The 24,213-nt window shown below is 43.1% G+C and overlaps 1 protein-coding gene across 2 annotated transcripts in view; it reads right to left on the bottom strand.

Moving 5' to 3' along the window:
- The window catches only part of LOC139755317 (adenylate cyclase type 8-like), a 357,275-nt gene that overhangs the window by 61,600 nt on the left and 271,462 nt on the right, over positions 1-24,213 (bottom strand). For both annotated transcript variants that reach the window (XM_071673448.1, XM_071673449.1), the window contains exons 13-16: positions 13,794-13,930; positions 7,877-7,970; positions 6,052-6,177; positions 5,374-5,721 (exon numbers count right to left, since the gene is read on the bottom strand). In XM_071673448.1, the coding sequence (XP_071529549.1) occupies positions 5,374-5,721; positions 6,052-6,177; positions 7,877-7,970; positions 13,794-13,930 (705 nt within the window). The remainder of the gene's footprint in view (positions 1-5,373; positions 5,722-6,051; positions 6,178-7,876; positions 7,971-13,793; positions 13,931-24,213) is intronic.

Raw genomic sequence — 24,213 nt, 5'->3', positions numbered from 1 at the left:
CCACCCTCCTGCGCACAACTCTATCCATAGCCCACGCCTCGCAACCATACAACATTGTTGGAACCACTATTCCTTCAAACATACTCATTTTTGCTTTCCGAGATAATGTTCTCGACTTCCACACTTTCTTCCAGGCTCCCAGGATTTTCGCCCCCTCCCCCACCCTATGATTCACTTCCGCTTCCATGGTTCCATCCGCTGCCAGATCCACTCCCAGATATCTAAAACACTTTACTTCCTCTAGTTTTTCTCCATTCAAACTTACCTCCCAATTAACTTGACCCTCAACCCTACTGTACCTAATAACCTTGCTCTTATTCACATTTACACTTAACTTTCTTCTTTGACACACTTTACCAAACTCAGTCACCAGCTTCTGCAGTTTCTCACATGAATCAGCTGTATCATCGCTGTATCATCAGCGAACAACAACTGACTCACTTCCCAAGCTCTCTCATCCCCAACTGACTTCATACTTGCCCCTTTCCAAAACTCTTGCATTCACTTCCCTAACAACCCCATCCATAAACAAATTAAACAACCATGGAGACATCACACACCCCTGCCGCAAACCTACATTCACTGAGAACCAATCACTTCTCTCTCTTCCTACACGTACACATGCCTTACATCCTCGATAAAAACTTTTCACTGCTTCTAACAGCTTGCCTCCCACACCATATATTCTTAGTACCTTCCACAGAGCATCTCTATCAACTCTATCATATGCCTTCTCCAGATCCATAAATGCTACACACAAATCCATTTGCTTTTCTAAGTATTTCTCACATACATTCTTCAAAGCAAACACCTGATCCACACATCCGCTACCACTTCTGAAACCACACTGTTCTTCCCCAATCTGATGCTCTGTACATGCCTTCACCCTCTCAATCAATACCCTCCCATTTAATTTACCAGGAATACTCAACAAACTTACACCTCTGTAATTTGAGCACTCACTCTCATCCCCTTTGCCTTTGTACAATGGCACTATGCACGCATTCCGCCAATCCTCAGGCACCTCATCATATATATATATATATATATATATATATATATATATATATATATATATATATATATAGAGGTAGTAAAAGCTTTGCGGAAGATGAAAGCCGGCAAGGCAGCAGGTTTGGATGGTATTGCAGTGGAATTTATTAAAAAAGGGGGTGACTGTGTTGTTCACTGGTTGGTAAGGTTATTTAATGTGTGTATGACTCATGGTGAGGTGCCTGAGGATTGGCGGAATGCGTGCATAGTGCCATTGTACAAAGGCAAAGGGGATAAGAGTGAGTGCTCAAATTACAGAGGTATAAGTTTGTTGAGTATTCCTGGTAAATTATATGGGAGGGTATTGATTGAGAGGGTGAAGGCATGTACAGAGCATCAGATTGGGGAAGAGCAGTGTGGTTTCAGAAGTGGTAGAGGATGTGTGGATCAGGTGTTTGCTTTGAAGAATGTATGTGAGAAAAACTTAGAAAAGCAAATGGATTTGTATGTAGCATTTATGGATCTGGAGAAGGCATATGATAGAGTTGATAGAGATGCTCTGTGGAAGGTATTAAGAATATATGGTGTGGGAGGCAAGTTGTTAGAAGCAGTGAAAGGTTTTTATCGAGGATGTAAGGCATGTGTACGTGTAGGAAGAGAGGAAAGTGATTGGTTCTCAGTGAATGTAGGTTTGCGGCAGGGGTGTGTGATGTCTCCATGGTTGTTTAATTTGTTTATGGATGGGGTTGTTAGGGAGGTAAATGCAAGAGTCTTGGAAAGAGGGGCAAGTATGAAGTCTGTTGGGGATGAGAGAGCTTGGGAAGTGAGTCAGTTGTTGTTCGCTGATGATACAGCGCTGGTGGCGGATTCATGTGAGAAACTGCAGAAGCTGGTGACGGAGTTTGGTAAAGTGTGTGGAAGAAGAAAGTTAAGAGTAAATGTGAATAAGAGCAAGGTTATTAGGTACAGTAGGGTTGAGGGTCAAGTCAATTGGGAGGTGAGTTTGAATGGAGAAAAACTGGAGGAAGTGAAGTGTTTTAGATATCTGGGAGTGGATCTGTCAGTGGATGGAACCATGGAAGCGGAAGTGTATCATAGGGTGGGGGAGGGGGCGAAAATTTTGGGAGCCTTGAAAAATGTGTGGAAGTCGAGAACATTATCCCGGAAAGCAAAAATGGGTATGTTTGAAGGAATAGTGGTTCCAACAATGTTGTATGGTTGCGAGGCGTGGGCTATGGATAGAGTTGTTCGCAGGAGGATGGATGTGCTGGAAATGAGATGTTTGAGGACAATGTGTGGTGTGAGGTGGTTTGATCGAGTAAGTAACGTAAGGGTAAGAGAGATGTGTGGAAATAAAAAGAGCGTGGTTGAGAGAGCAGAAGAGGGTGTTTTGAAATGGTTTGGGCACATGGAGAGAATGAGTGAGGAAAGATTGACCAAGAGGATATATGTGTCGGAGGTGGAGGGAACGAGGAGAAGAGGGAGACCAAATTGGAGGTGGAAAGATGGAGTGAAAAGGATTTTGTGTGATCGGGGCCTGAACATGCAGGAGGGTGAAAGGAGGGCAAGGAATAGAGTGAATTGGAGCGATGTGGTATACAGGGGTTGACGTGCTGTCAGTGGATTGAATCAAGGCATGTGAAGCGTCCGGGGTAAACCATGGAAAGCTGTGTAGGTATGTATATTTGCGTGTGTGGACGTGTGTATGTACATGTGTATGGGGGGGGGGGTTGGGCCATTTCTTTCGTCTGTTTCCATGCGCTACCTCGCAAACGCGGGAGACAGCGACGAGGTATAAAAAAAAAAAAAAAGAATATATAAGATGCTCCCGACATACGTCCGAGTTCCATTTTGACCAACAGGCCTGATCTTGACATGGACGTAAATCGGACATATGGACATATGGCATGTAGAATTCGTATCCCTGTACAGCATTCTTTTATTCTAATCAATTTCTATCATAAGTATCTCGTTTTTTTTTTATCAACCAGCTTCATCATATGACTTCTTTGTATTAAAATTCTTTAGTTCACACATTGATTCATCTAAACTTTCAATGAATTTTTCGGCAGCTCCTTCGTCAGCGATTGCTGCTTCACCAGAGACACTAACGTTGTGCAACTTTTATTATCTTTTAAATCTGTTGAACCAACGATGGCCTATTGTGAAGTTCTCGAAGTAATCCTCTCCCGCTCGCTCCTTCAGTCTCAAAAAGACTTCTTGCCTTCGCCTGAATTGTTAGTAAACTTAGTGTTTACACGTTTTTGAATTTGATCTTCCATCCACAACATAAACTTTTCCATTTCGTGAATGTGCCCTTGAAAACTGTTATTATCGTAAACTTCATACTTGCTGAACCTTTCACTGCTTCACGTATTTTTTCTTTGTCCTTTAAAAGTGTGGAGACCGTCGAATGAGACAATTGATCGTTACAAGCATTCACATTTATTTTATTTTTTCCTCTTCCATATTGGGTCTTCATTTCCAATTCCAAATCGAGCGACATCCTCGGCTTCTAGCCAGATCTGTCAACATGCGATGGGTTTTTCCTCTTGCTCGTTATCTTCTTTGGGGTTTAATACAAGAAGGATTTAATCCAGCACGAAAATTCGTTAGATTCAGGTGAATGACGCGCACTCACTGAATGGTAACTGAGAGCGAGAATGAGTCTGAAAGATGCGGTGTTCACAAAGCAGGGATCGTCCGACATTGACTATCATACGCAACCGTTAGCACTGGCAGATGTACGACGAAGCGTAATTTCTATACGCAATATTTTTTCAATTTACATTTTTTTCGGTCGTATGTACGGATGGTCGTAAGTTGCATATACATATATATATATATATATATATATATATATATATATATATATATATATATATATATATATATATATTCCTATCAGTCCACGGGGAAAATGAAACACGATAAGCTCCCAAGTGCACTTTCGTGTAATGATCCCCTGATGATGTGATTATGACACGAAAGTGCACTTGGGAACTTATCATCGTGTTTCATTTTCCCCGTGGACTCATAGGAATATATTGATCATGCGCAAAATTGTGATCCTTTCCATTATATATATGAACATGCAGGAGGGTGAAAGGAGGGAAAGGAATAGAGTGAATTGGAGCGATGTGGTATACCGGGGTTGACGTGCTGTCAGTGGATTGAATCAAGGCATGTGAGGCATCTGGGGTAAACCATGGAAAGCTGTGTAGGTATGTATATTTGCGTGTGTGGACGTATGTATATACATGTGTATGGGGGTGGGTTGGGCCATTTCTTTCGCCTGTTTCCTTGCGCTACCTCGCAAACGCGGGAGACAGCGGCAAAAAAAAAAAAAAAAAAAAAAAAAAAAAAAATATATATATATATATATATATATATATATATATATATATATATATATATATATATATATATATATATATATCTTTTTTTCTTTTAAACTATTCGCCATTTCTCGCGTTAGCGAGGTAGCGTTAAGAACAGAGGACTGGGCCTTTTTTGGAATATCCTCACCTGGCCCCCTCTGTTCCTTCTTTTGGAAAATTAAAAAAACCGAGAGGGGAGGATTTCCAGCCCCCCGCTCCCTCTCCTTTTAGTCGCCTTCTACGACACGCAGGGAATACGTGGGAAGTATTCTTAATCCCCTATCCCCAGGGATAATATATATATATATATATATATATATATATATATATATATATATATATATATATATATATATATATAGAGAGAGAGAGAGAGAGAGAGAGAGAGAGAGAGAGAGAGAGTTTATATGGCCTCAAATGGGGCTCCAGTTGCCCTTGTAGACTCGGCAAAAAAGGAAAAAAAAAATCTCAAATTTCATCCTTTCATCTTCAATTTGGTTCCCCCTTCTGCCCCTCTCTCTACTTCCTACATGTATACTCTCTTATCCTTTTTATCTATCCAAACCATTTCAACACATCCCCTTTAGCTCTCTCATACATGCTCCTCTTTCTACCACAACTCTCTCTTACCCTAACATTTCTTATTCGATCAACCCTCCTCACTGTACGTATTGTCCTCACACATTTCCAAACTAGCCATCCTCTTCCATATTTTTTTTCTTTATCTTGCGCACGTGCCTCACAGTCATAAACACTGCTGGAACTATCATAACACCAAACATACCCATCTTTATCCTCACAGACAGTGACTTTCTTGTAATCTATAAGCAGGAGTTTTAAGTCAAGAAAATGCATCTGTACGGAAATTTTCCCTAAATAAAAGTAGACTTATAAAACAGAGAATAATCAACATTGCACATAATCTTTGAAATATCCGGGCAAATACATAAAGTCAACGCAAATCAATGCGAACTATATGAAAGTTGAGGAATCGACTTACATTTCCAAAGGGTATTTCAGGGGTCCAGCCTGTTGTATTTTCCTCATCTAAGTGTGTTGGAGAGCCATTTCTGCTCCCAGGTCCTTCTGATGTTCGTGCACCATCCTCTTCATTTTCCGTGTCCATGGAGAACGACCTACTGGAGTTTGTGTATCCTGAGATAGTAATGGTCGTGTTGACACTATGGCTCTTTATACACTCTGTGTTATCACTCTGGTTGGGCTGGTGGGTGGTTGTGCTATTTGGTGAATCCTGCTGGTGATTACAAGCCTCAGTGGTGATGGTTGGTGTGTTTGGTTGACGATGCACAGGGGAGTTCGATACTGTCATGGCGTTTGATGTTGCCCTCTGTGTGGAACAAAAGACAATGGCACTAATAATTACATTATCTTATTTCCCTGAACAACCCTTATTGGGATATGAGGAAATCACAGTTACGTTGCAAAATTGTGCATGCAGATGATAGAAACCGACTAATTCAAGAGAAAAGCCTCAACACCAAGTAACTAAACTACATTATGACATGTACTGTATCAGATACTGAATACTTAGAGTTACAGTGTAGCAGAAATACCATATCAGAGCTCAAGAATGTTAAAGTACTCCTTCATGAAAAAAAATCTACCACTCAAAGTTAGACTAATTCCATTTTCCGTACACTGGTCACCAGAGACCCACCTGAGAGATGCAGCAGCTGTTCCGCTCATCCTCAGACCAGAGTCTGGAGCGTGAGAAACGTGGGCCACGACGCCGAGGGCGGAGAGGTTCCTCTCGCTTGATGAGGAAGGTCTCCACGCCATGGTCCTGTAAGAATGTATAGTTCATGTTATCACGCTAATCAAAGTATTACTATTCAAAGAGGAAAGTTATGAGAACCTAAGTACGATGAGGAGCAATTCTGAGGCCAATATTTCCTCATTATTCCTAACGACTGTAAACCAGCAGTTGTTAACATCAGAGCTTGAGTATCAAGTGTACAGCTCTCAATTATGTCAAGGCCTTTTTGCAATAAACAAGGTGATGAGTTAGGTGTACAAATGCCTTTCAATAACCGATGCAAATCTGGCCACCTCCCTTCAAAATATTAAAAAAGAACTACAGTAAACGTCCTTGAGCTTTTGCACACGCATATACGGTATATATACAGTACTTCAGCAGTGGACAAGATACAACTGATACCATTTCATAATATTTCATTACCATCTTAACTAAAAAATCTACGAATAATTTACATGAAAAATGTTTGTTTTAACCCGACACTTTACCTAGACTGACGGTGGATGACATGTGTGTTACCTTGCCACCCTACAAGACTTACTGAAATTATGTTTTATCTTTTCTTTCATGACAATGGATATATCTATCAATCTTGTTAAACGCTAAAGCAATCTTTTCCGGGAAAAGTCGATGAATTCAGGACCGTAATAAATATAAATACAGAAAATAAACTGGTTTTCATAATGTTATTCGAGCTACTGGTGCTAAATCTGACCCTCTGGTTTACGTAAATTAGCTTATACACAATAACCTCTGCATATCATAAAAAGGGTGTGAATCAGCATCAGCTTCAATATCAAAAAGAAAAAAAAAAAGAAAAAGGCGGTGCAAGCAAACTATTTATCCAATAAACAAAAATATTTTAAGTACCAGAAAGGCTAAATCAAGACAACAAAACAACAAACAAGAGACAGTGAGGTGCATGCAGCGATAACCAAGGACCAGGAGGCAGCAACAAGCATAGATTGACTGGTACCTTTTACTCTGAACTGGTCCTCTGTTAAACTTGGATAGACAACAGGCGATGTTTAATGAATACAGTCACTTGACTGACTGGATTTTCTAACTTTTGACTTTTACCGTTGTTTATGAATCTTAGTATTCTTAAAGTTCCCATAAAACATGAAACATATCCATGTTTATGATGACAATGTGAGATGCCACTGCCAGCTGACTCGGAATGTGCGTTTGCTTTGAATCATCCTAGGCGCGAACACTAGTGCCAGTCAAACTTGTGGCTGGATTCATGACTCGTCCTCTCTGTAAGCATGGGGAGGCAGACACAGGGGAAACAAGGTCTACTTCTACCGTCGTCTCGATACTCAATTTACAAGGAAAAGGAACAGGGACCAAGAAAGGAGATGCAGTGAGGAGTTCATGGAGCAATGACTAAAAACAATTGCCATTAAATGACAAGAAATAAAGAATGAGATGCAACGAGGAGGACCATGAAACAAGGAATGGAGGCAGCATGGAGCAAAAACAAGGTCTAACATGTAAAAGACCATGAAGAGGAGCATGGTAAGGATGACAGCCAGCAAGTACCATGAACAAGGACCAAGAAAAGAGAGGAAATGAGAAGCAGCTTGGTGTAAGATATCGTGGGCAGCAAGTAGTAGGAATAAAGCTCAAGGAATGAGAGACCATAAGAAAGATACAGAGTAGTAGTTAGCAAGGAGCAAGAACAGTGAAGGACGATGTAAACACAAGAAGACACAACTCTCACCTTGAGGTAGTGGTCCCGCAGGTATCCGTGACCAGGTTCCACGTCGTACATGCCTCCCAGACACTCCACCGTAGCACGTGATACATGCACACGCCTGCCATGCAACCATGTTACAAATGCATGAATATCATCATAAATAAGTTATTGGTATACAGGTTAAAGTATATGTACATATATAAAGGTACCTGTCATGATAAAAGCCCACATACACCAATAGATTTCAAATGCCTTCCCTTAGTTTTCTATCCTTGGAATTTCCACCATAGAGTTCCCATGTTGCACAAGAGGCTGGTTATGTCCACTGGGCGAGAGCACAGGTTATAAGGTATGGTAATGTTTTGTGCGACTTTCTGGGCTAACCCGAAGGGCTCGGAACACCCTAGTCCCTCAGGTTACAAGATGTGATGGGGGATCTCATGGACCATGGGTTGGTCTGATATGGAAAGCTTATGTCACCTCGTGGTCTAGTGTAGTGGATACCGTGCTAGCCTGCCATGCAGTAGGGCTGGGTTTTGAATCGTTGGCGCGCAGAAGTACATTGTTATAGCCACACACACACACACTCACACGTACCCACACACACACACAGACCACAAATATGTGTATATATATATATATATATATATATATATATATATATATATATATATATATATATATATATATATATATATAGTACTACTAAATTCTTTCGTCAGTTTCCTTGTGCTACCTCGCTAACGCGGGAGACGGCGATTAAGTATTATACTACTACTACCCCTACTACTACTACTACTAATAATAATAATAATCATAATAATAATGAATAAATAAAATGAATATATATATATATATATATATATATATATATATATATATATATATATATATATATATATATATATTCTTTCTTTCTTTCAAATTATTCGCCATTTCCCGCATTAGCGAGGTAGCGTTAAGAACAGAGGACTGGGCCTTTGAGGGAATACCCTCACCTGGCCCAATTCTCTGTTCCTTCTTTTGGACAATTAAAAAAAAAAACGAGAGGGGAGGATTTCCAGCCCCCCGCTCCCTCCCCTTTTAGTCGCCTTCTACGACACGCAGGGAATACGTGGGAAGTACTCTTAATCCCCTATCCCCAGGGATAATATATATATATATATATATATATATATATATATATATATATATATATATATATATATACACACACACACACAACATGAGTGTGTGCGTGTATGTTTAATTATTCAATTTTGCAAGAAATGTGAAGAGAATTATACACTTGTGGGGCCTCATCTCTTGAACTTTCTCTACCGTCGTACAATTTCTTAAAATTCATGTATTCTGTCTACATAAATCGTCCTTATTCATTTCATTTAATTCATTCTTAATGTATGTATGTACGTGTCAGAGAGAGAGAGAGAGAGAGAGAGAGAGAGAGAGAGAGAGAGAGAGAGAGAGAGAGAGAGAGAGAGAGAGAGACCATTACGACCTGTGGTTATTACGAGCTCCGAAAACAAAAATAGTTATCTATTTCCACACTAGTGACTGGGTAGGTCAGGGGGTGGGTGGTTTTGGGAACAGGGGCGGCTGGGGGGAGAATAACGAGGAAAAACTCAATAGAATGTAGAAAAAAAAAAGAATATTAGAGGAAAACACGAGGAAGTTGAAAACTTGGGGAAGAACGAAAATATAGACAAAGAAAGGTGAGGAAGAAGCAGATTAGGAAACAGATTAATGTTCAAACATGAGTATGGGTCTTACCATGTTACCATGTGGTACTACTGACGTGGTGTGGTGTGATCAAGTTACCATGTGGTACTACTGACGTGGTGTGGTGTGATCATGTTACCATGTGGTACTACTGACGTGGTGTGGTGTGATCATGTTACCATGTGGTACTACTGACGTGGTGTGGTGTGATCAAGTTACCATGTGGTACTACTGACGTGGTGTGGTGTGATCATGTTACCATGTGGTACTACTGACGTGGTGTGGTGTGATCATGTTACCATGTGGTACTACTGACGTGGTGTGGTGTGATCAAGTTACCATGTGGTACTACTGACGTGGTGTGGTGTGATCATGTTACCATGAGGTACTACTGACGTGGTGTGGTGTGATCATGTTACCATGTGGTACTACTGACGTGGTGTGGTGTGATCATGTTACCATGTGGTACTACTGACGTGGTGTGATCAAGTTACCATGTGGTACTACTGACGTGGTGTGGTGTGATCATGTTACCATGTGGTACTACTGACGTGGTGTGGTGTGATCATGTTACAATGTGGTACTACTGACGTGGTGTGGTGTGATCATGTTACCATGTGGTACTACTGACGTGGTGTGGTGTGATCAAGTTACCATGTGGTACTACTGACGTGGTGTGGTGTGATCATGTTACCATGTGGTACTACTGACGTGGTGTGGTGTGATCATGTTACCATGTGGTACTACTGACGTGGTGTGGTGTGATCAAGTTACCATGTGGTACTACTGACGTGGTGTGGTGTGATCATGTTACAATGTGGTACTACTGACGTGGTGTGGTGTGATCATGTTACCATGTGGTACTACTGACGTGGTGTGGTGTGATCATGTTACCATGTGGTACTACTGACGTGGTGTGGTGTGATCATGTTACCATGTGGTACTACTGACGTGGTGTGATCAAGTTACCATGTGGTACTACTGACGTGGTGTGGTGTGATCATGTTACCATGTGGTACTACTGACGTGGTGTGGTGTGATCATGTTACAATGTGGTACTACTGACGTGGTGTGGTGTGATCATGTTACCATGTGGTACTACTGACGTGGTGTGGTGTGATCATGTTACCATGTGGTACTACTGACGTGGTGTGGTGTGATCATGTTACCATGTGGTACTACTGACGTGGTGTGATCAAGTTACCATGTGGTACTACTGACGTGGTGTGGTGTGATCATGTTACCATGTGGTACTACTGACGTGGTGTGGTGTGATCATGTTACAATGTGGTACTACTGACGTGGTGTGGTGTGATCATGTTACCATGTGGTACTACTGACGTGGTGTGGTGTGATCAAGTTACCATGAGGTACTACTGACGTGGTGTGGTGTGATCATGTTACCATGAGGTACTACTGACGTGGTGTGGTGTGATCATGTTACCATGAGGTACTACTGACGTGGTGTGGTGTGATCATGTTACCATGTGGTACTACTGACGTGGTGTGGTGTGATCATGTTACCATGTGGTACTACTGACGTGGTGTGGTGTGATCAAGTTACCATGTGGTACTACTGACGTGGTGTGGTGTGATCATGTTACCATGAGGTACTACTGACGTGGTGTGGTGTGATCATGTTACCATGAGGTACTACTGACGTGGTGTGGTGTGATCATGTTACAATGTGGTACTACTGACGTGGTGTGGTGTGATCATGTTACCATGTGGTACTACTGACGTGGTGTGGTGTGATCATGTTACCATGTGGTACTACTGACGTGGTGTGGTGTGATCATGTTACCATGTGGTACTACTGACGTGGTGTGGTGTGATCATGTTACCATGTGGTACTACTGACGTGGTGTGATCAAGTTACCATGTGGTACTACTGACGTGGTGTGGTGTGATCATGTTACCATGTGGTACTACTGACGTGGTGTGGTGTGATCATGTTACAATGTGGTACTACTGACGTGGTGTGGTGTGATCATGTTACCATGTGGTACTACTGACGTGGTGTGGTGTGATCATGTTACCATGAGGTACTACTGACGTGGTGTGGTGTGATCATGTTACCATGTGGTACTACTGACGTGGTGTGGTGTGATCAAGTTACCATGTGGTACTACTGACGTGGTGTGGTGTGATCATGTTACAATGTGGTACTACTGACGTGGTGTGGTGTGATCATGTTACCATGTGGTACTACTGACGTGGTGTGGTGTGATCATGTTACCATGTGGTACTACTGACGTGGTGTGGTGTGATCAAGTTACCATGTGGTACTACTGACGTGGTGTGGTGTGATCATGTTACAATGTGGTACTAACCTTCAAATGAGGACACACACACAAGGATCAAAGATGGAACCTTACTCAAATATAGGATACCATTATAATCATGGGAAGTGTACAAATCTTAATTTCTTGGGGTAAATGAATTGGGAAATGGAGTTCAGTAGCCAGACACCATGACATTGGGTTGGATGGTGCTGAGTGGAAAGCAAGAACAAGGATACTTTCTGCCTCGAACATAGATGGAAGGTTAAAAGAAAATAAAAATTGTAGTTCAGTAAAAGATATCAGAAAATATGGGAAGTTAGCAATGTGCTGTGGTGTTAATCTAGGTAACAAACCAACTAGATTTTTGTAAATTATAATAAGAGGAAGGATTGAGTATGGTAGAACTAGAAAGGAATATGAAAAACTCTAGAAAGAATATTGTGGGCAAGGCAGGAGATAATTCAAGACTTGTTCATATATTCATATGGAGTAAAGTCCAGGTTAACTTTCCTCTCTCTGTCTGTCTGTCTGTCTGTCTGTCTGTCTGTCTCTCTCTCTCTCTCTCTCTCTCTCTCTCTCTCTCTCTCTCTCTCTCTCTCTCTCTCTCCACTAAGTTCATTTCCAACTTCATCATCGAAAAGTTTGACTCTCCATATTAACGTTAAAAGCAAAAAAAAAAAAAAAAAAACCAGTATTGTTTGGATCCTGAACATGTCAGCCAACCCCAGATGTGTCTCAACGTCTGCCATACTACAAGGGTGACCTGTCTGTGCTGTATACATGTAGGAAAGACCCGCAGATGTTACGACCAATCTTTTTCCCATTCTTTACATCATATCCAGGCAATTCCCTCCATATCCTGGACTACTAGCACATGGATGGGATTCATATTCTTCACTACTATGTCCTAAAACAGGTGTAAGTTACTGGAAAATATTCCTCGTAGTTACCGTAGTCCTCTTCACCCTGTCTCCAGAGAGATACAAGCCGACGGGATTCAGTGTCCACACGTTATCTGAAGCAGCAAAGGTTGGAGACTGAAGCCTCACGTTGCTCTGGTGTGGACCAGCAAGTGACCGTCCTCACCTACGACTTGTCCACATCCACTAAGGAAAAGGTCTGTTCTACGAGACACGGTGGCCAGATCCAAGAACTTCGATCTACAGTGCTACTGTCATCTTAATAAAGGCTACGATGACCAGTAATAACTACCAATCATGTAATCTATAAGACCATGAAAGCAGTTGTTCATCACAAAATCTCGATGAACTGGAGAATGTCAAATGACCTACACTCGAAACAAGTCATTTTCTTTACAGGAAACTGCTGGCACGACGATCAACAAAGATGAATACATTATTCTGAAATAGTTTTAAATGATTAAAAAAATCCGAATAAAATTTAACTGTTGATGAAGGAAAGTTTTTCTTGCTTCTTTCAAAATCTAAGTATGGAGCGGGTAACCCACAATGTGACATACACTTTCACCGAAACAAGTGTTTATCTTCTTTTTCTCTCGTCGATTCATTAATGGTAAAAGTCGATATCTATCAACGCATCTCAAAGACACAGACAGGAGCAGTGGGTAGACCTTGTTAGCAGCGGAGGTTGTCGTCTGAGTAAACAACTGACGTTACGGAATATTAATTGGTAGCCCTACTTAGATCTGGCGTAGCAAACTGTCATTCGGCTGCACAGTCGCTGTTAAGGAAGAACAGTTGGTAGGTCCGATGAGGTCTGACCGCTGTGCTGACCCTCGTTCCAGTACAGAACTGCGTTGTTCAGCTGGGGAGCTGAGGTACTTCTTGTTAAAACTGGGGTTGAGCTGAGTAGCAGTCCGCTCTCCTACGGAGACTGTATAAATTCATCGTGTAAATCCATCGAAATCAGAAAAAACCTGCTCAATAGAAATGGAAAACAAAAGTCTTTCTACTCACCCAGGTATTCCGCCGGACTCCATGTGATTGGCCAATGTCACATCGTAAGACCACACGTCAAACTGCCACTTGCGGAGCCCCAGCACCCCACACAACACAGCGCCTGAGTGAATGCCAATTCGCATGTTCAAGTCTACCTGTGGAAGGATAAGCAAGATATCAAGTACCGTAAGTTTCCTGAGGTCCTAATCGTGATGTAAACCCTCAGAGACATCTATTGAACAGACGTCGTACTATAAACGTGTAGAAGAAAATGAAAGGATTGATGGGATACCAATTTGTTAAGGGCTTACAGACATAATCTACATATGACTTGTTTTTAGTAAGTTATCTTGTTTTATGGACAGAATGGAAAATATGTGGATCTAACCCTACAAAAGTTACCTTGTTACACTTACATAAAGGAATATAAATACCATAAAAGCCACGTTGTTGTTGATACATAATAACAGGATCCGTTAAACAAAGGATTTTTCGTTATCAGTAAACAGTAGGAGGATAAAGCGCGTACACATTTGTTATCTTGTGACGAGTAAAAAAAAAATTTCTGAATATAGAAATCAGATCTTAACCCTTTCATTAAGAACTCCTGATGTCATGTTTACTTTCGTACACCTCCCATCCCCAATTATCAAACCAAATGATCAGTACCTCTGGCATTTAAATATGGCATCATCCAATTAAAATTTTTTTCGTGTGTTCAAAGTTTTGAAGTATAGTGTTGAATCTGGCTTGATGACCTTTACCATCCAATAGCCATTAAATCATAAAAAAAATTCATACAATTAGCTCCTGCATCCACATTAATAAACATGAATTACCGGAGAGGTTGTTTCGTCAAACGTAGAATTGTAAACAACTGAAAGTAAACCGGGATCTTGAAAGAGTAAAGGGAACCAGGCTAAATATAAAGGAATGTTCGAAGTCGTTGTGTAATAAACTCGTTTGATTGAAACAGTCTCAGAACACCAGCGAATCACATTTCCTCGTGTTGTGATCCCTAGGATTCGTCCTCTAGTTATCTAAGATTCGTCCTCTTGTTATGGAGTTCGACAGACGGACAGACGCCCAGCAGTGACGTCATCATGTTTTCTCTGACGTCACTGAGAATCAATAGGAGAAACACTTTTCACAAGTCGGTTGTTTACCCAACACAAGTTTCAGCACAAATCGTATGATGATTCTGGAAAATACATACGACCTTCATGAAAGATTTCAGGCGAGAGAGATGATGTGTTGTGGTTCACAACCCGGACACGCAAACCTTGATATCCTGTATGTGTCTGTGATCATGTAGATGAAGAGATGAAGGACGTAAGTCATTACATTCTTCAGGCTATGTTGGTGTAGAGGTGATGTATGACGGGGAAAGTCCGAAAACCAAACAAATAACCAATTAACATATTACTTGCTAAGGAAAAACCATTTTTTTTTCCACTTAAACAAACCATTCATCACTGAAGTGCTACTTGGCAAGAAATATAAGCAGGAGGTAATGAAAAGTAAGGCAGGGAGGTAACCCAGGGGGTATGTAGGAGGTAACCCAGGGGGGCACGTAGGAGGTAACCCAGGGGGGCACGTAGGAGGTAACCCAGGGGACATGTAGGAGGTAACCCAGGGGGGCACGTAGGAGGTAACCCAGGGGGTATGTAGGAGGTAACCCAGGGGACATGTAGGAGGTAACCCAGGGGGGCACGTAGGAGGTAACCCAGGGGACATGTAGGAGGTAACTCAGAGGGTACACAGAAGGTGACCCGGGGGCACCTATGAAGTAAGGATATACAAATAAAGTCCTAAATTCATATAAAATAGGCCAATCCTTTTTACGATAATGTAAGGAAAAATGACATCTAACCAGGACGGGACCAGAGCGAGTGCAATAAAGTATTACCACAGGCAACAAAACAACGGCAAACTTGCTGGTGGAGTCTATACAACTGGCCGATTCCCTATATTACTGACGCATTCCACAGAACGCCGCCACCCATCATAACGTTTGGATACGACTGAATCCGAATTTTTGCCTATACGTCGGTTCCGCTGACTATAAAGGATCAAATTACTGAACGTATGAACCTATCCTATACAGGATGAGATCCTCATATCCGCTACAGACATCTCAACTCACTGTTCACCTCTCCAACTAGAAGATGTATGACGTCATGTGGAATATGTCATTGTAATAACGGTGGAATTTAATCATTAGCAAAACCAAACTGTGATTTGTAGTCTTAAAATAGGCAAGTTATCTTTATGTTTATATATCTCATGGTATTTTCTATTACTTTATTATCATCTAACCCCATATTTTCCTTCTACCTCGTAACTCTGCAGCTAAAGCGCTGTTTGATTGTCAATATATTCAAATGAGTGCGGGAGTTGATAATCATCCAACCTCCTTAAATATGATTACAATATATAGCAAACCTTGAAATTGCTCGCTATCTTCTTATACATTACTAATAACTTTATAGTTACTGATGGCTTCAATCTTTTTCTCTCTCTAAAAAAGAAAAAGCATTGATTTGAAATGCCTTTTTGTGTCGTCCCAACAGCCGCTGCCACCGCCGGTCCAGTGGGCGAGCTGGCGTGGGAGGTGGTGGACGTGTGGTCAGCTTTACAGGTTAGGGGTCCTCTGCACGACCCGAACCCACGCCATCTGCTTTATTATACACACACACACACACACACACACACACACCTATTGTGCATCTGCAGGGGATGAATATATTGTCGATTTACGAGGCATTAATTTAATCTGCTGGTGTGGCCGTTTATCTCCGAGTCCGATCGAAAAGAAATAAGGAGGAGTTAGAGAGTATGCGTCATCGCACCTGTGTCTACCAGATGAAGGTTAAACACGTACTCTCGAACTTCCTGTGGAAGCAACATTTCCTCTGAGATCTAAGTAACGAGGAATGTCAGACCATAACCTTTAGGTAAGTATCAGTATCCTTCTTACAAGTACAAGAGAAAATAGCTTTTGAAAAAAGTAAATAACCTTACATTATGATAGCAACTAGAAAACAACATCTTTAATAACCAGAACCAGGAAGGGTTGAAGCACCACTCCTACAATAACATTCGCTGGTGAAAATATTGCAGTTTACCATCATAGGTTCGGAATAAACTGCTCAGTTTTGGTCAAACGTGAGCGAGAGGTCTACAGCATTGAACGATTTAAGCACGATATAAATTGTGTAGATTACTACGGGATTATCGTTATAATCCCCATCGACTCTGCAACGTCACCAGAACACGTGGGATTCCCCAGGGTGGCGTCTTGCTACCTTTGCTATTCTTACGTTGCCGACATCTTTCCCTTCGGAAACACGAGCAAGGAGATCTATGCACACGATGCCACTCGAATTGCTGTCTCTAACAACACACTCCCCAAATACACCCTCCTGGGGCAGCAAGACTCATCAGAACCGAAAGAGAGTGGCAAACAAAAAGCGAACATAACGTCACCGTTAAGGCATTAGCAAGAACGTAACTCCGCGACAAAGCCACTGTGGGTTAGCGGATGACGTAGAGCTGTAAAATCCTGGGCCACACACTGACATTACGAGGCTGAATAACAGAACATACTGACAAATGAACCACACGAGGTATAACAGTCCTGACTGTAGTTAAATTTCCAAATACACACATCATATAATAGACTGAAAAGCCGTGCGCGTTGCATTCCATTTATTTAAGTTACCCACACAAAAACATATCGATCATAAAAGAAAACCGAGAGGCATGCAGAGGGCCTGAGCAGATTCTAGCATCCCTCGCGGAGGTGCAAGAACAACAGAGGGAGGAAATAACGCCCAAGAACAGTAAGGTTGTCGCCGTAGTTCAGGTTGGTCTTGCAACTTAATCTTTCATCGCAGTGTACAGCCTTGTTGCACAGGTGTTGGGGAGGTTAACGCTGGCTGAAGAGTTCATCTGTTGCGGGAACACAAACTGTTACAATGATGACAGCGAGTTGGTAATGTTGATCGAAGACGACGTTTAACAGCGATGCCTTCCTGTCTTGTTCTATGTTATTCCCCCAACTCCAAATATTTACACAGACGCACTCCAGTGATATCATTGAGATACCCTATATAATTTCAGTATATGTGTGATGAAAATAACTACATGTGAAGAGTTGCTGATCAGGCGCATAAAAAAGGGTAATCGAACGCGGGAAATGTTGACGGAGCAAATATGGCGGGTGTTGACGGTCTGGGTGTGACCTGTTCTGCCCGACCCGGGTTATTTGGCGACCCCTCCACCCTACAACCCTGCCTTCCATCAACCCTGGGGCTGGAGGTTTTGTGGGAGAGGTGGAGGCAGGGAGGGAAGGAAAGAGTACGAGTGAGAGAGATATACTATATAGGGGCTGGAGGTTTTGTGGGAGAGGTAGAGGCAGGGAGGGAAGGAAAGAGTACGGGTGAGAGATATATACTATATAGTGAATATACCCCACTGTATAGACGAGACTTTCATAACCTGGTAGATATATCCACACAGGCGACCCATGATGACATCTCTGTCACAACGAAGCCCAGTTAGAGGCTGTCTGTTGAGAGGACGACAAAAAGTAAGAGAAAAAGAAAGTAGAATTGAGTCAGGGGTCCTCAGGTGGTCGGTGATACCATTATACCTCGTCCTCTCGTCTCCCGCAGCCAGCCAGCCACAACAAGCCTCTTGCATAATTTTGATCTCCAAAGTATACATCTCGTCTTAACCTTTGCATCTCGCCTGTTCATCCAGGCGGCTCTCTGTCTCTGTCTGTCTGTCTGTCTGTCTGTCTGTCTGTCTCTCTCTCTCTCTCTCTCTCTCTCTCTCTCTCTCTCTCTCTCTCTCTCTCTCTCTCTCTCTCTCCTTGTCAGCAGCCGCCACCCTCGCCCACCTGTTACACCCAGCCATGTTAGTGTAGTCACAGGGAACATGTGTGTGGGTGACCCGCTGTCACCAGCGCTCTGTGACTCTGGGGCCTGGGTGCTTGTATGGCGTGAGACTCAGTGCATGTCTGCTGTGTTACGATATTCACTGAGAGAGAGAGAGAGAGAGAGAGAGAGAGAGAGAGAGAGAGAGAGAGAGAGAGAGAGAGAGAGAGATTTCTATCCTCTTTATTCTTCATACACATTATATATACAGAACCCAAATGTCTTTCTCTCACAAGCCCATGCTATTGTCGGGCGAACCATGAAGGTCATTATGATATGGCTGCCTTTTTTCCTACAGTCTCTTCTCTACTGACTGAAGCAGCTGATGATAAGGTATATACCTCAGGTGTGACGCTTTCAGTACTTAGCTCGTGTAAGCACTTTCAGTACTTACACGCGTTTCGTGTTTAGCGCAGGAGCGGCCAAATGCAACAGCTATCGCGGTTCGATTCCCAGAAGGAGACCTATTACCTTCAGGAGGTGAACCAGAGAGGAATTACTTTACTTAGAAGAGTCGGAAGATTCGACCAGAATGATCCTGGATGTAAAGGTTTGAGGAAGGGAGGTGAGGTGTGGTGGACGACTATGTCTTGAGGCCCGAACGAGGGAGGAAGTGAATGAGGGAAGAAGGGAGGGAGGGAAAGAGAGAGCACAATAAATGGCGCTGTGCCATACCGTGTTGCTCCAGCGTACGCTCCCATACTTCACAACGTTCTGTCTGGGGATGTGTCATATTACACTCTACACCCCAAGGCTTCTGAAGGCCCAGTTACCCCAGAGACTTGGGGGGGGGGGGACTCAGCATAACCCCAGAACCCGGGATTTTGTGCTTCTGTTTTCGCTGCTCTTTGTTGACTCTCAGTCTTGGAGGCCTGGGTGGAGTGACTATTGTCTTGCCACGTCCACTTTGGCCTTTTCAACTTCCGTTTCGCTAAACAACCAGAGATGGCAGCTCTACCAGTCAGAGCTGGCAGCTCGAACTATCGGAGATGGAGACTCTAACAGTCAGTGCTAGGCTGCTCTAAGCATTAGAGTTGTGGAATATATATCAACTGGCATCATTATGTCCAAAAGTAACAATACGTGTGGAGAGATGTGGTGGACATCATCTTAAGAAGGTAATGCAGTGTCTAAAAGTTTTCTGACATACAAGAAACTGGAGCTAAATACACAGGTCGGTCCTCCTGGTTGCCTTTGTGTTTCTAGAAACATCTCTTGGAAAAACAAGAGGTAAAGTGTGGCAGAAACACAGAGTTCGTTGGACGTGAGGAGGGAGTCAGACAGGAGGAAAGATGGGTCTGCCTGTGGGGCTCCAGGACCGTGAAGCGAAAGTTTATAATGAGATCGAGGCGTCGAACACCATGGTGTAATGATGGCTTCCCACTCCCTCTTCTTCCCACGGTTACAACAGGATCTTAGCTTATTATTTTGTTCTACAAAAATGAATTCATTGACGAGAAGAAGAATTACGAACGGACTGTGTGTAGCGTGTGTGTTGAAGGATCTAGTGTTGGAGGATCCAGTGATCTACTGTGAGGGGACCCAGCTTCCGAATGTTGGACGATCCAGCGTCCGACTGTTGGCCAACATGCCTTCAGCAAATTATCATTCCTGAGCTATAGTACTCTCTCTCTCTCTCTCTCTCTCTCTCTCTCTCTCTCTCTCTCTCTCTCTCTCTCTCTCTCTATCTCTCTCTCTTTCTCTCTCTCTCTCCCTCTCTCTCTCTCTCTCTCTCTCTCTCTCTCTCTCTCTCTCTCTCTCTCTCTCTCTCTCTTCCATCGTATATAACTTCTCCGCAAAGGTCAGGTCGTTAAACCCAAGGGTCGTACTGCCGTTGTACTGCTAAGCTCTAGGGTTATAGGTCACGTGCATCCAGGTCAATTTCAGATCCTGTGCATCCAGGCCAAGATCCCAGGTCCTGTGCCTCCAGGACAGGTCACAGGTCCTTTGTACTGAGGTCAGGTCCTCAGTTAGGTCCCGGGTCTCCTGCATCCAAGTCAGGTCTCAGGACCCGTGTCATTTCATCCCATATAATTCTCCTATTTTCACTTCATAAATTTGTTTATCCTTGAACCAAAGAACGTTTCAGATCCTCTTCCTTTTGCTGGTCTTCGCATGTTTCATTTTGGTTCACTTACGTGAAAAAACATCACTAAAACAAAAAACATATAGAGCAAAATGCTTCTTACACGATACTAAACATAGAAAATGTATATATTCTTCATTACGGATCTTCATTACGTAGATTGTGGGTTCCACCAAATTGTATCTCTTGAGGCAGTGTTTCATGTCTTCGGTCGGTGTCACCCGTGCACCATGACCACACCAACCACAAACACACAAACCATAAACATACCATCTGTAAGCCCATAAACAACCCACCAACCACACAAAACAAACACACTAAACACAGAGGATCTAAACACCATCGAAAAACATGAAACACACCAGCTACACACAATCAACACTATATAAACGTGCTGTTCATCCTTCACCAACACACACGCCACACCAGCCTCACACGAAACACGTTCCTCCACGTGCATCAAAGACACCTACCTTACCTCAACACAAGCATCAAACACTACACCTTCCTGTGCTTCCTCCTCCGACCCACTGAGTTAGAATGGTCCCTCTTAACTGACACCAAAGTTTCATGCTTTTCGAATCCTGTGAACAAGGGCGGGAACTGCTCGGGTTGCGACGGGGATGGCTCGGGTTGCGACGCGCATGGCTCGGGTTGCGACGGATGGCTTGGACGCCGACGGTCAATTAGAGCGACAAGTTGTCGAGTGTTGACGAGGCACCGCCGCCGCCAGAGGGATGGCAAAGTTTGGGTGTCACGTCAGGCGAGGCGGAGTTACCTGCGCCCTGCATAGCAAGGTACGGCGGGTGGTGGCTGGAGGTGACGTGTGCTGGGGATATGTGTGTGGGTGTTAGGGAAGCACGGGGAATCCATCCTCTGGATGAGTGATGGTTGAGTATTAAGAGGAAGAAGCGATTACTCCTCAGATGTGTGGGGAAAGAAAGAAGCTTTGACTCCAGACATATATAAACGACGGACAAGGATAGACCATCACGCCATGATGACGTCTTCTTGAAGGAGGCGCCGCTCTGGGAGTGCCCAGTCACCACGCCGCTCGGCTCGGGCGTCTCCCCTGGAGCGCAGGCGCCCTATGATGTGTGGAAGACTTCATAACAGGATCATCGGGGAAGTTGGCCTGTCAGTGTGTGGTTCTCAGCGAAGAACGACCCAGACATAGAAAACGATTATAAAACCTTGTATAGTATATATATATATATATATATATATATATATATATATATATATATATATATATATATATATATATATATATAAACTGTATAAATGTGTTTATAAACCGCCAAATAGAGAGTACAAGGACATCGTTATGAGTCTAGCTTCCTAGCATCCCCAAACAGTTTATGTACAAAAAGACAGCACACCTCGTACACTGTTACCAAGGTCTCTGGTCATATTCCACCTCTGCCCTCCCTCTCCTCAATTCCCATCTCCACCTCTCACTCCCCTTCTCTCTCTTTTGCTCCTTTCTTTCCCACGTCTCCATTCATCCAGTTCTCTTTACTAACAGAGGGCTTTACAAGCGGCGAGGCCTTTGACACACATACCTACCTCCTCGATACACGCGGGCCGGGAGGGTCCTCAGTGTGTGTGTGTGTGTGTGTGTGTGTGTGTGTGTGTGTAGAGCCGACTGGTGGCGGCGGGCAGTACTGTTCTCTCAGCTGAGCAAACTGCAGTTCATCTTCGTCCCCGACGTGACTTCTTTTAACGACGCTTTTGCCTTTCCTTCGACCTCCCCTCATTTCTTTTTCTCCCTCTGTTTATCTTCCTCCGAATTTACAATGCGTTCCACTGCAGCATTTACCGTGTCAACACTTCAGGGAGCTAAACGCCCACCCCCTGCTTTTAGCAAGGCGACTCGACGTGCAGAGAGAGAGAGAGAGAGAGAGAGAGAGAGAGAGAGAGAGAGAGAGAGAGAGAGAGAGAGAGAGAGAGAGAGAGAGAGAGAATTATAGCTCAGGAATGATAATTTGCTGAAGGTATGATGGCCAACAGACGGAGGCTGGATCCTCCAACATTCGGAACGGAAAAGGTCTCTCTCTCTTTTTTTTTTAGATGCATATCTTTACCCTGACATGATTCTTACGTGAAGACACTGAGAAGACATCGACCAAAATGCGATGTTAAGTTTGTACAAACGCTGAAGATTCTTCTTGCCATGTGTTCGACACGCAGGAGTTCATGCATCATGTTCACCTGCTGAGTAGCTGTAAGAACGAATGTTATCTTCTCGTGTTCATACTGACATCCGTTCGCCGATTTTCCCCTTTATTCCCCACACTATAAATAATTCATACTCAAGTTGTCTCGGTCAGGAGACTGCGATCAATAAGCCTGGTCCACAGGCGAGGGTGATCTCTCTCCTCGTTCATATAATAACTATTTCTCAGCTTCACTTTGGGTGAGTTCCATAAACTCTTACTGGGTCGAGTGCGGAGGTTTGGCGGCGTAGGACAGGGTGGAGACACTACCTCCTGATCCGTTTGCGAATCGTCCTTCTCCTCTTCTTCGTAATGAAATCTTCACTTTCCATGACAAACTAAATCCCTAACTATCACTAACAATCATCAACAGCCACTCATCGCAAAAACAATCTTTAACTGTCACTCGAAACTGTCTCTCCCTGATATGATATCAATTACCTATAACTACTTCTACGATACTCTTAACCACCTCCAACTACCTTGAACAACCACTAAACGCTCACAAACACCGCGAATTATCTATAACTACTCACTGTTGCTTCACGTTATCACTGTCCAGCTCATCCCCCATCAACATTCGGTTCATTCCAGTCCAGGAGAACCATCTCCAGGACTCCGACAGGAGGAGAGAACTCAGGCCGAGTCCTCAGGACCACAGCGGATCTCGTGGCGCTCTGTGATTGAGGAGGGAAGCTCCTGTGAACCGGAGGGACCCTTCGTAATGGACGGCCCCATCCCGGACACTGCAGGTAATCCCGCTAAAACTCCCAATCTCGTTTTTTTTTTTTCCTGGAAAACTTTATTAATCCGGAGCGACGTGGGGAGAGAGCGCCTCCTTCGATACAGCAACTGATAAGAGGATCATGTGAAGGTGCTGATTATAAGGTGACGCGATGGGCAGTGGCACCATCTGTTGCCCTTCGTCTGTAGCGTATTTGTTGGTCTCTGTCTGTTGCGTGTCTATGGGTCTTCGTCTGTTGCTCATCTTTGTAAGTAGCGCACATAAGACTACCTTAAGCGTCTCTCTTGGTTCGTGTGTGTACCATAACTACGTTACGGTGTAACAATCAAGTTTAAAAGTAGTTTGTTAACTATCCCTGGCGTGGCCCGATACTGTTGCTCTCGACTGTTTCAAACGAAAAACGAAAAACGAAAAAAAAGGCCCATGTAGCAACGTTAATAATTTG

Source organism: Panulirus ornatus, chromosome 19, assembly GCF_036320965.1.
Source record: "Panulirus ornatus isolate Po-2019 chromosome 19, ASM3632096v1, whole genome shotgun sequence".
Lineage (NCBI taxonomy): Eukaryota > Metazoa > Arthropoda > Malacostraca > Decapoda > Palinuridae > Panulirus > Panulirus ornatus.
Note: the sequence above shows the minus strand (reverse complement) of the source record. Positions and strands in the feature narration are given on the sequence as shown.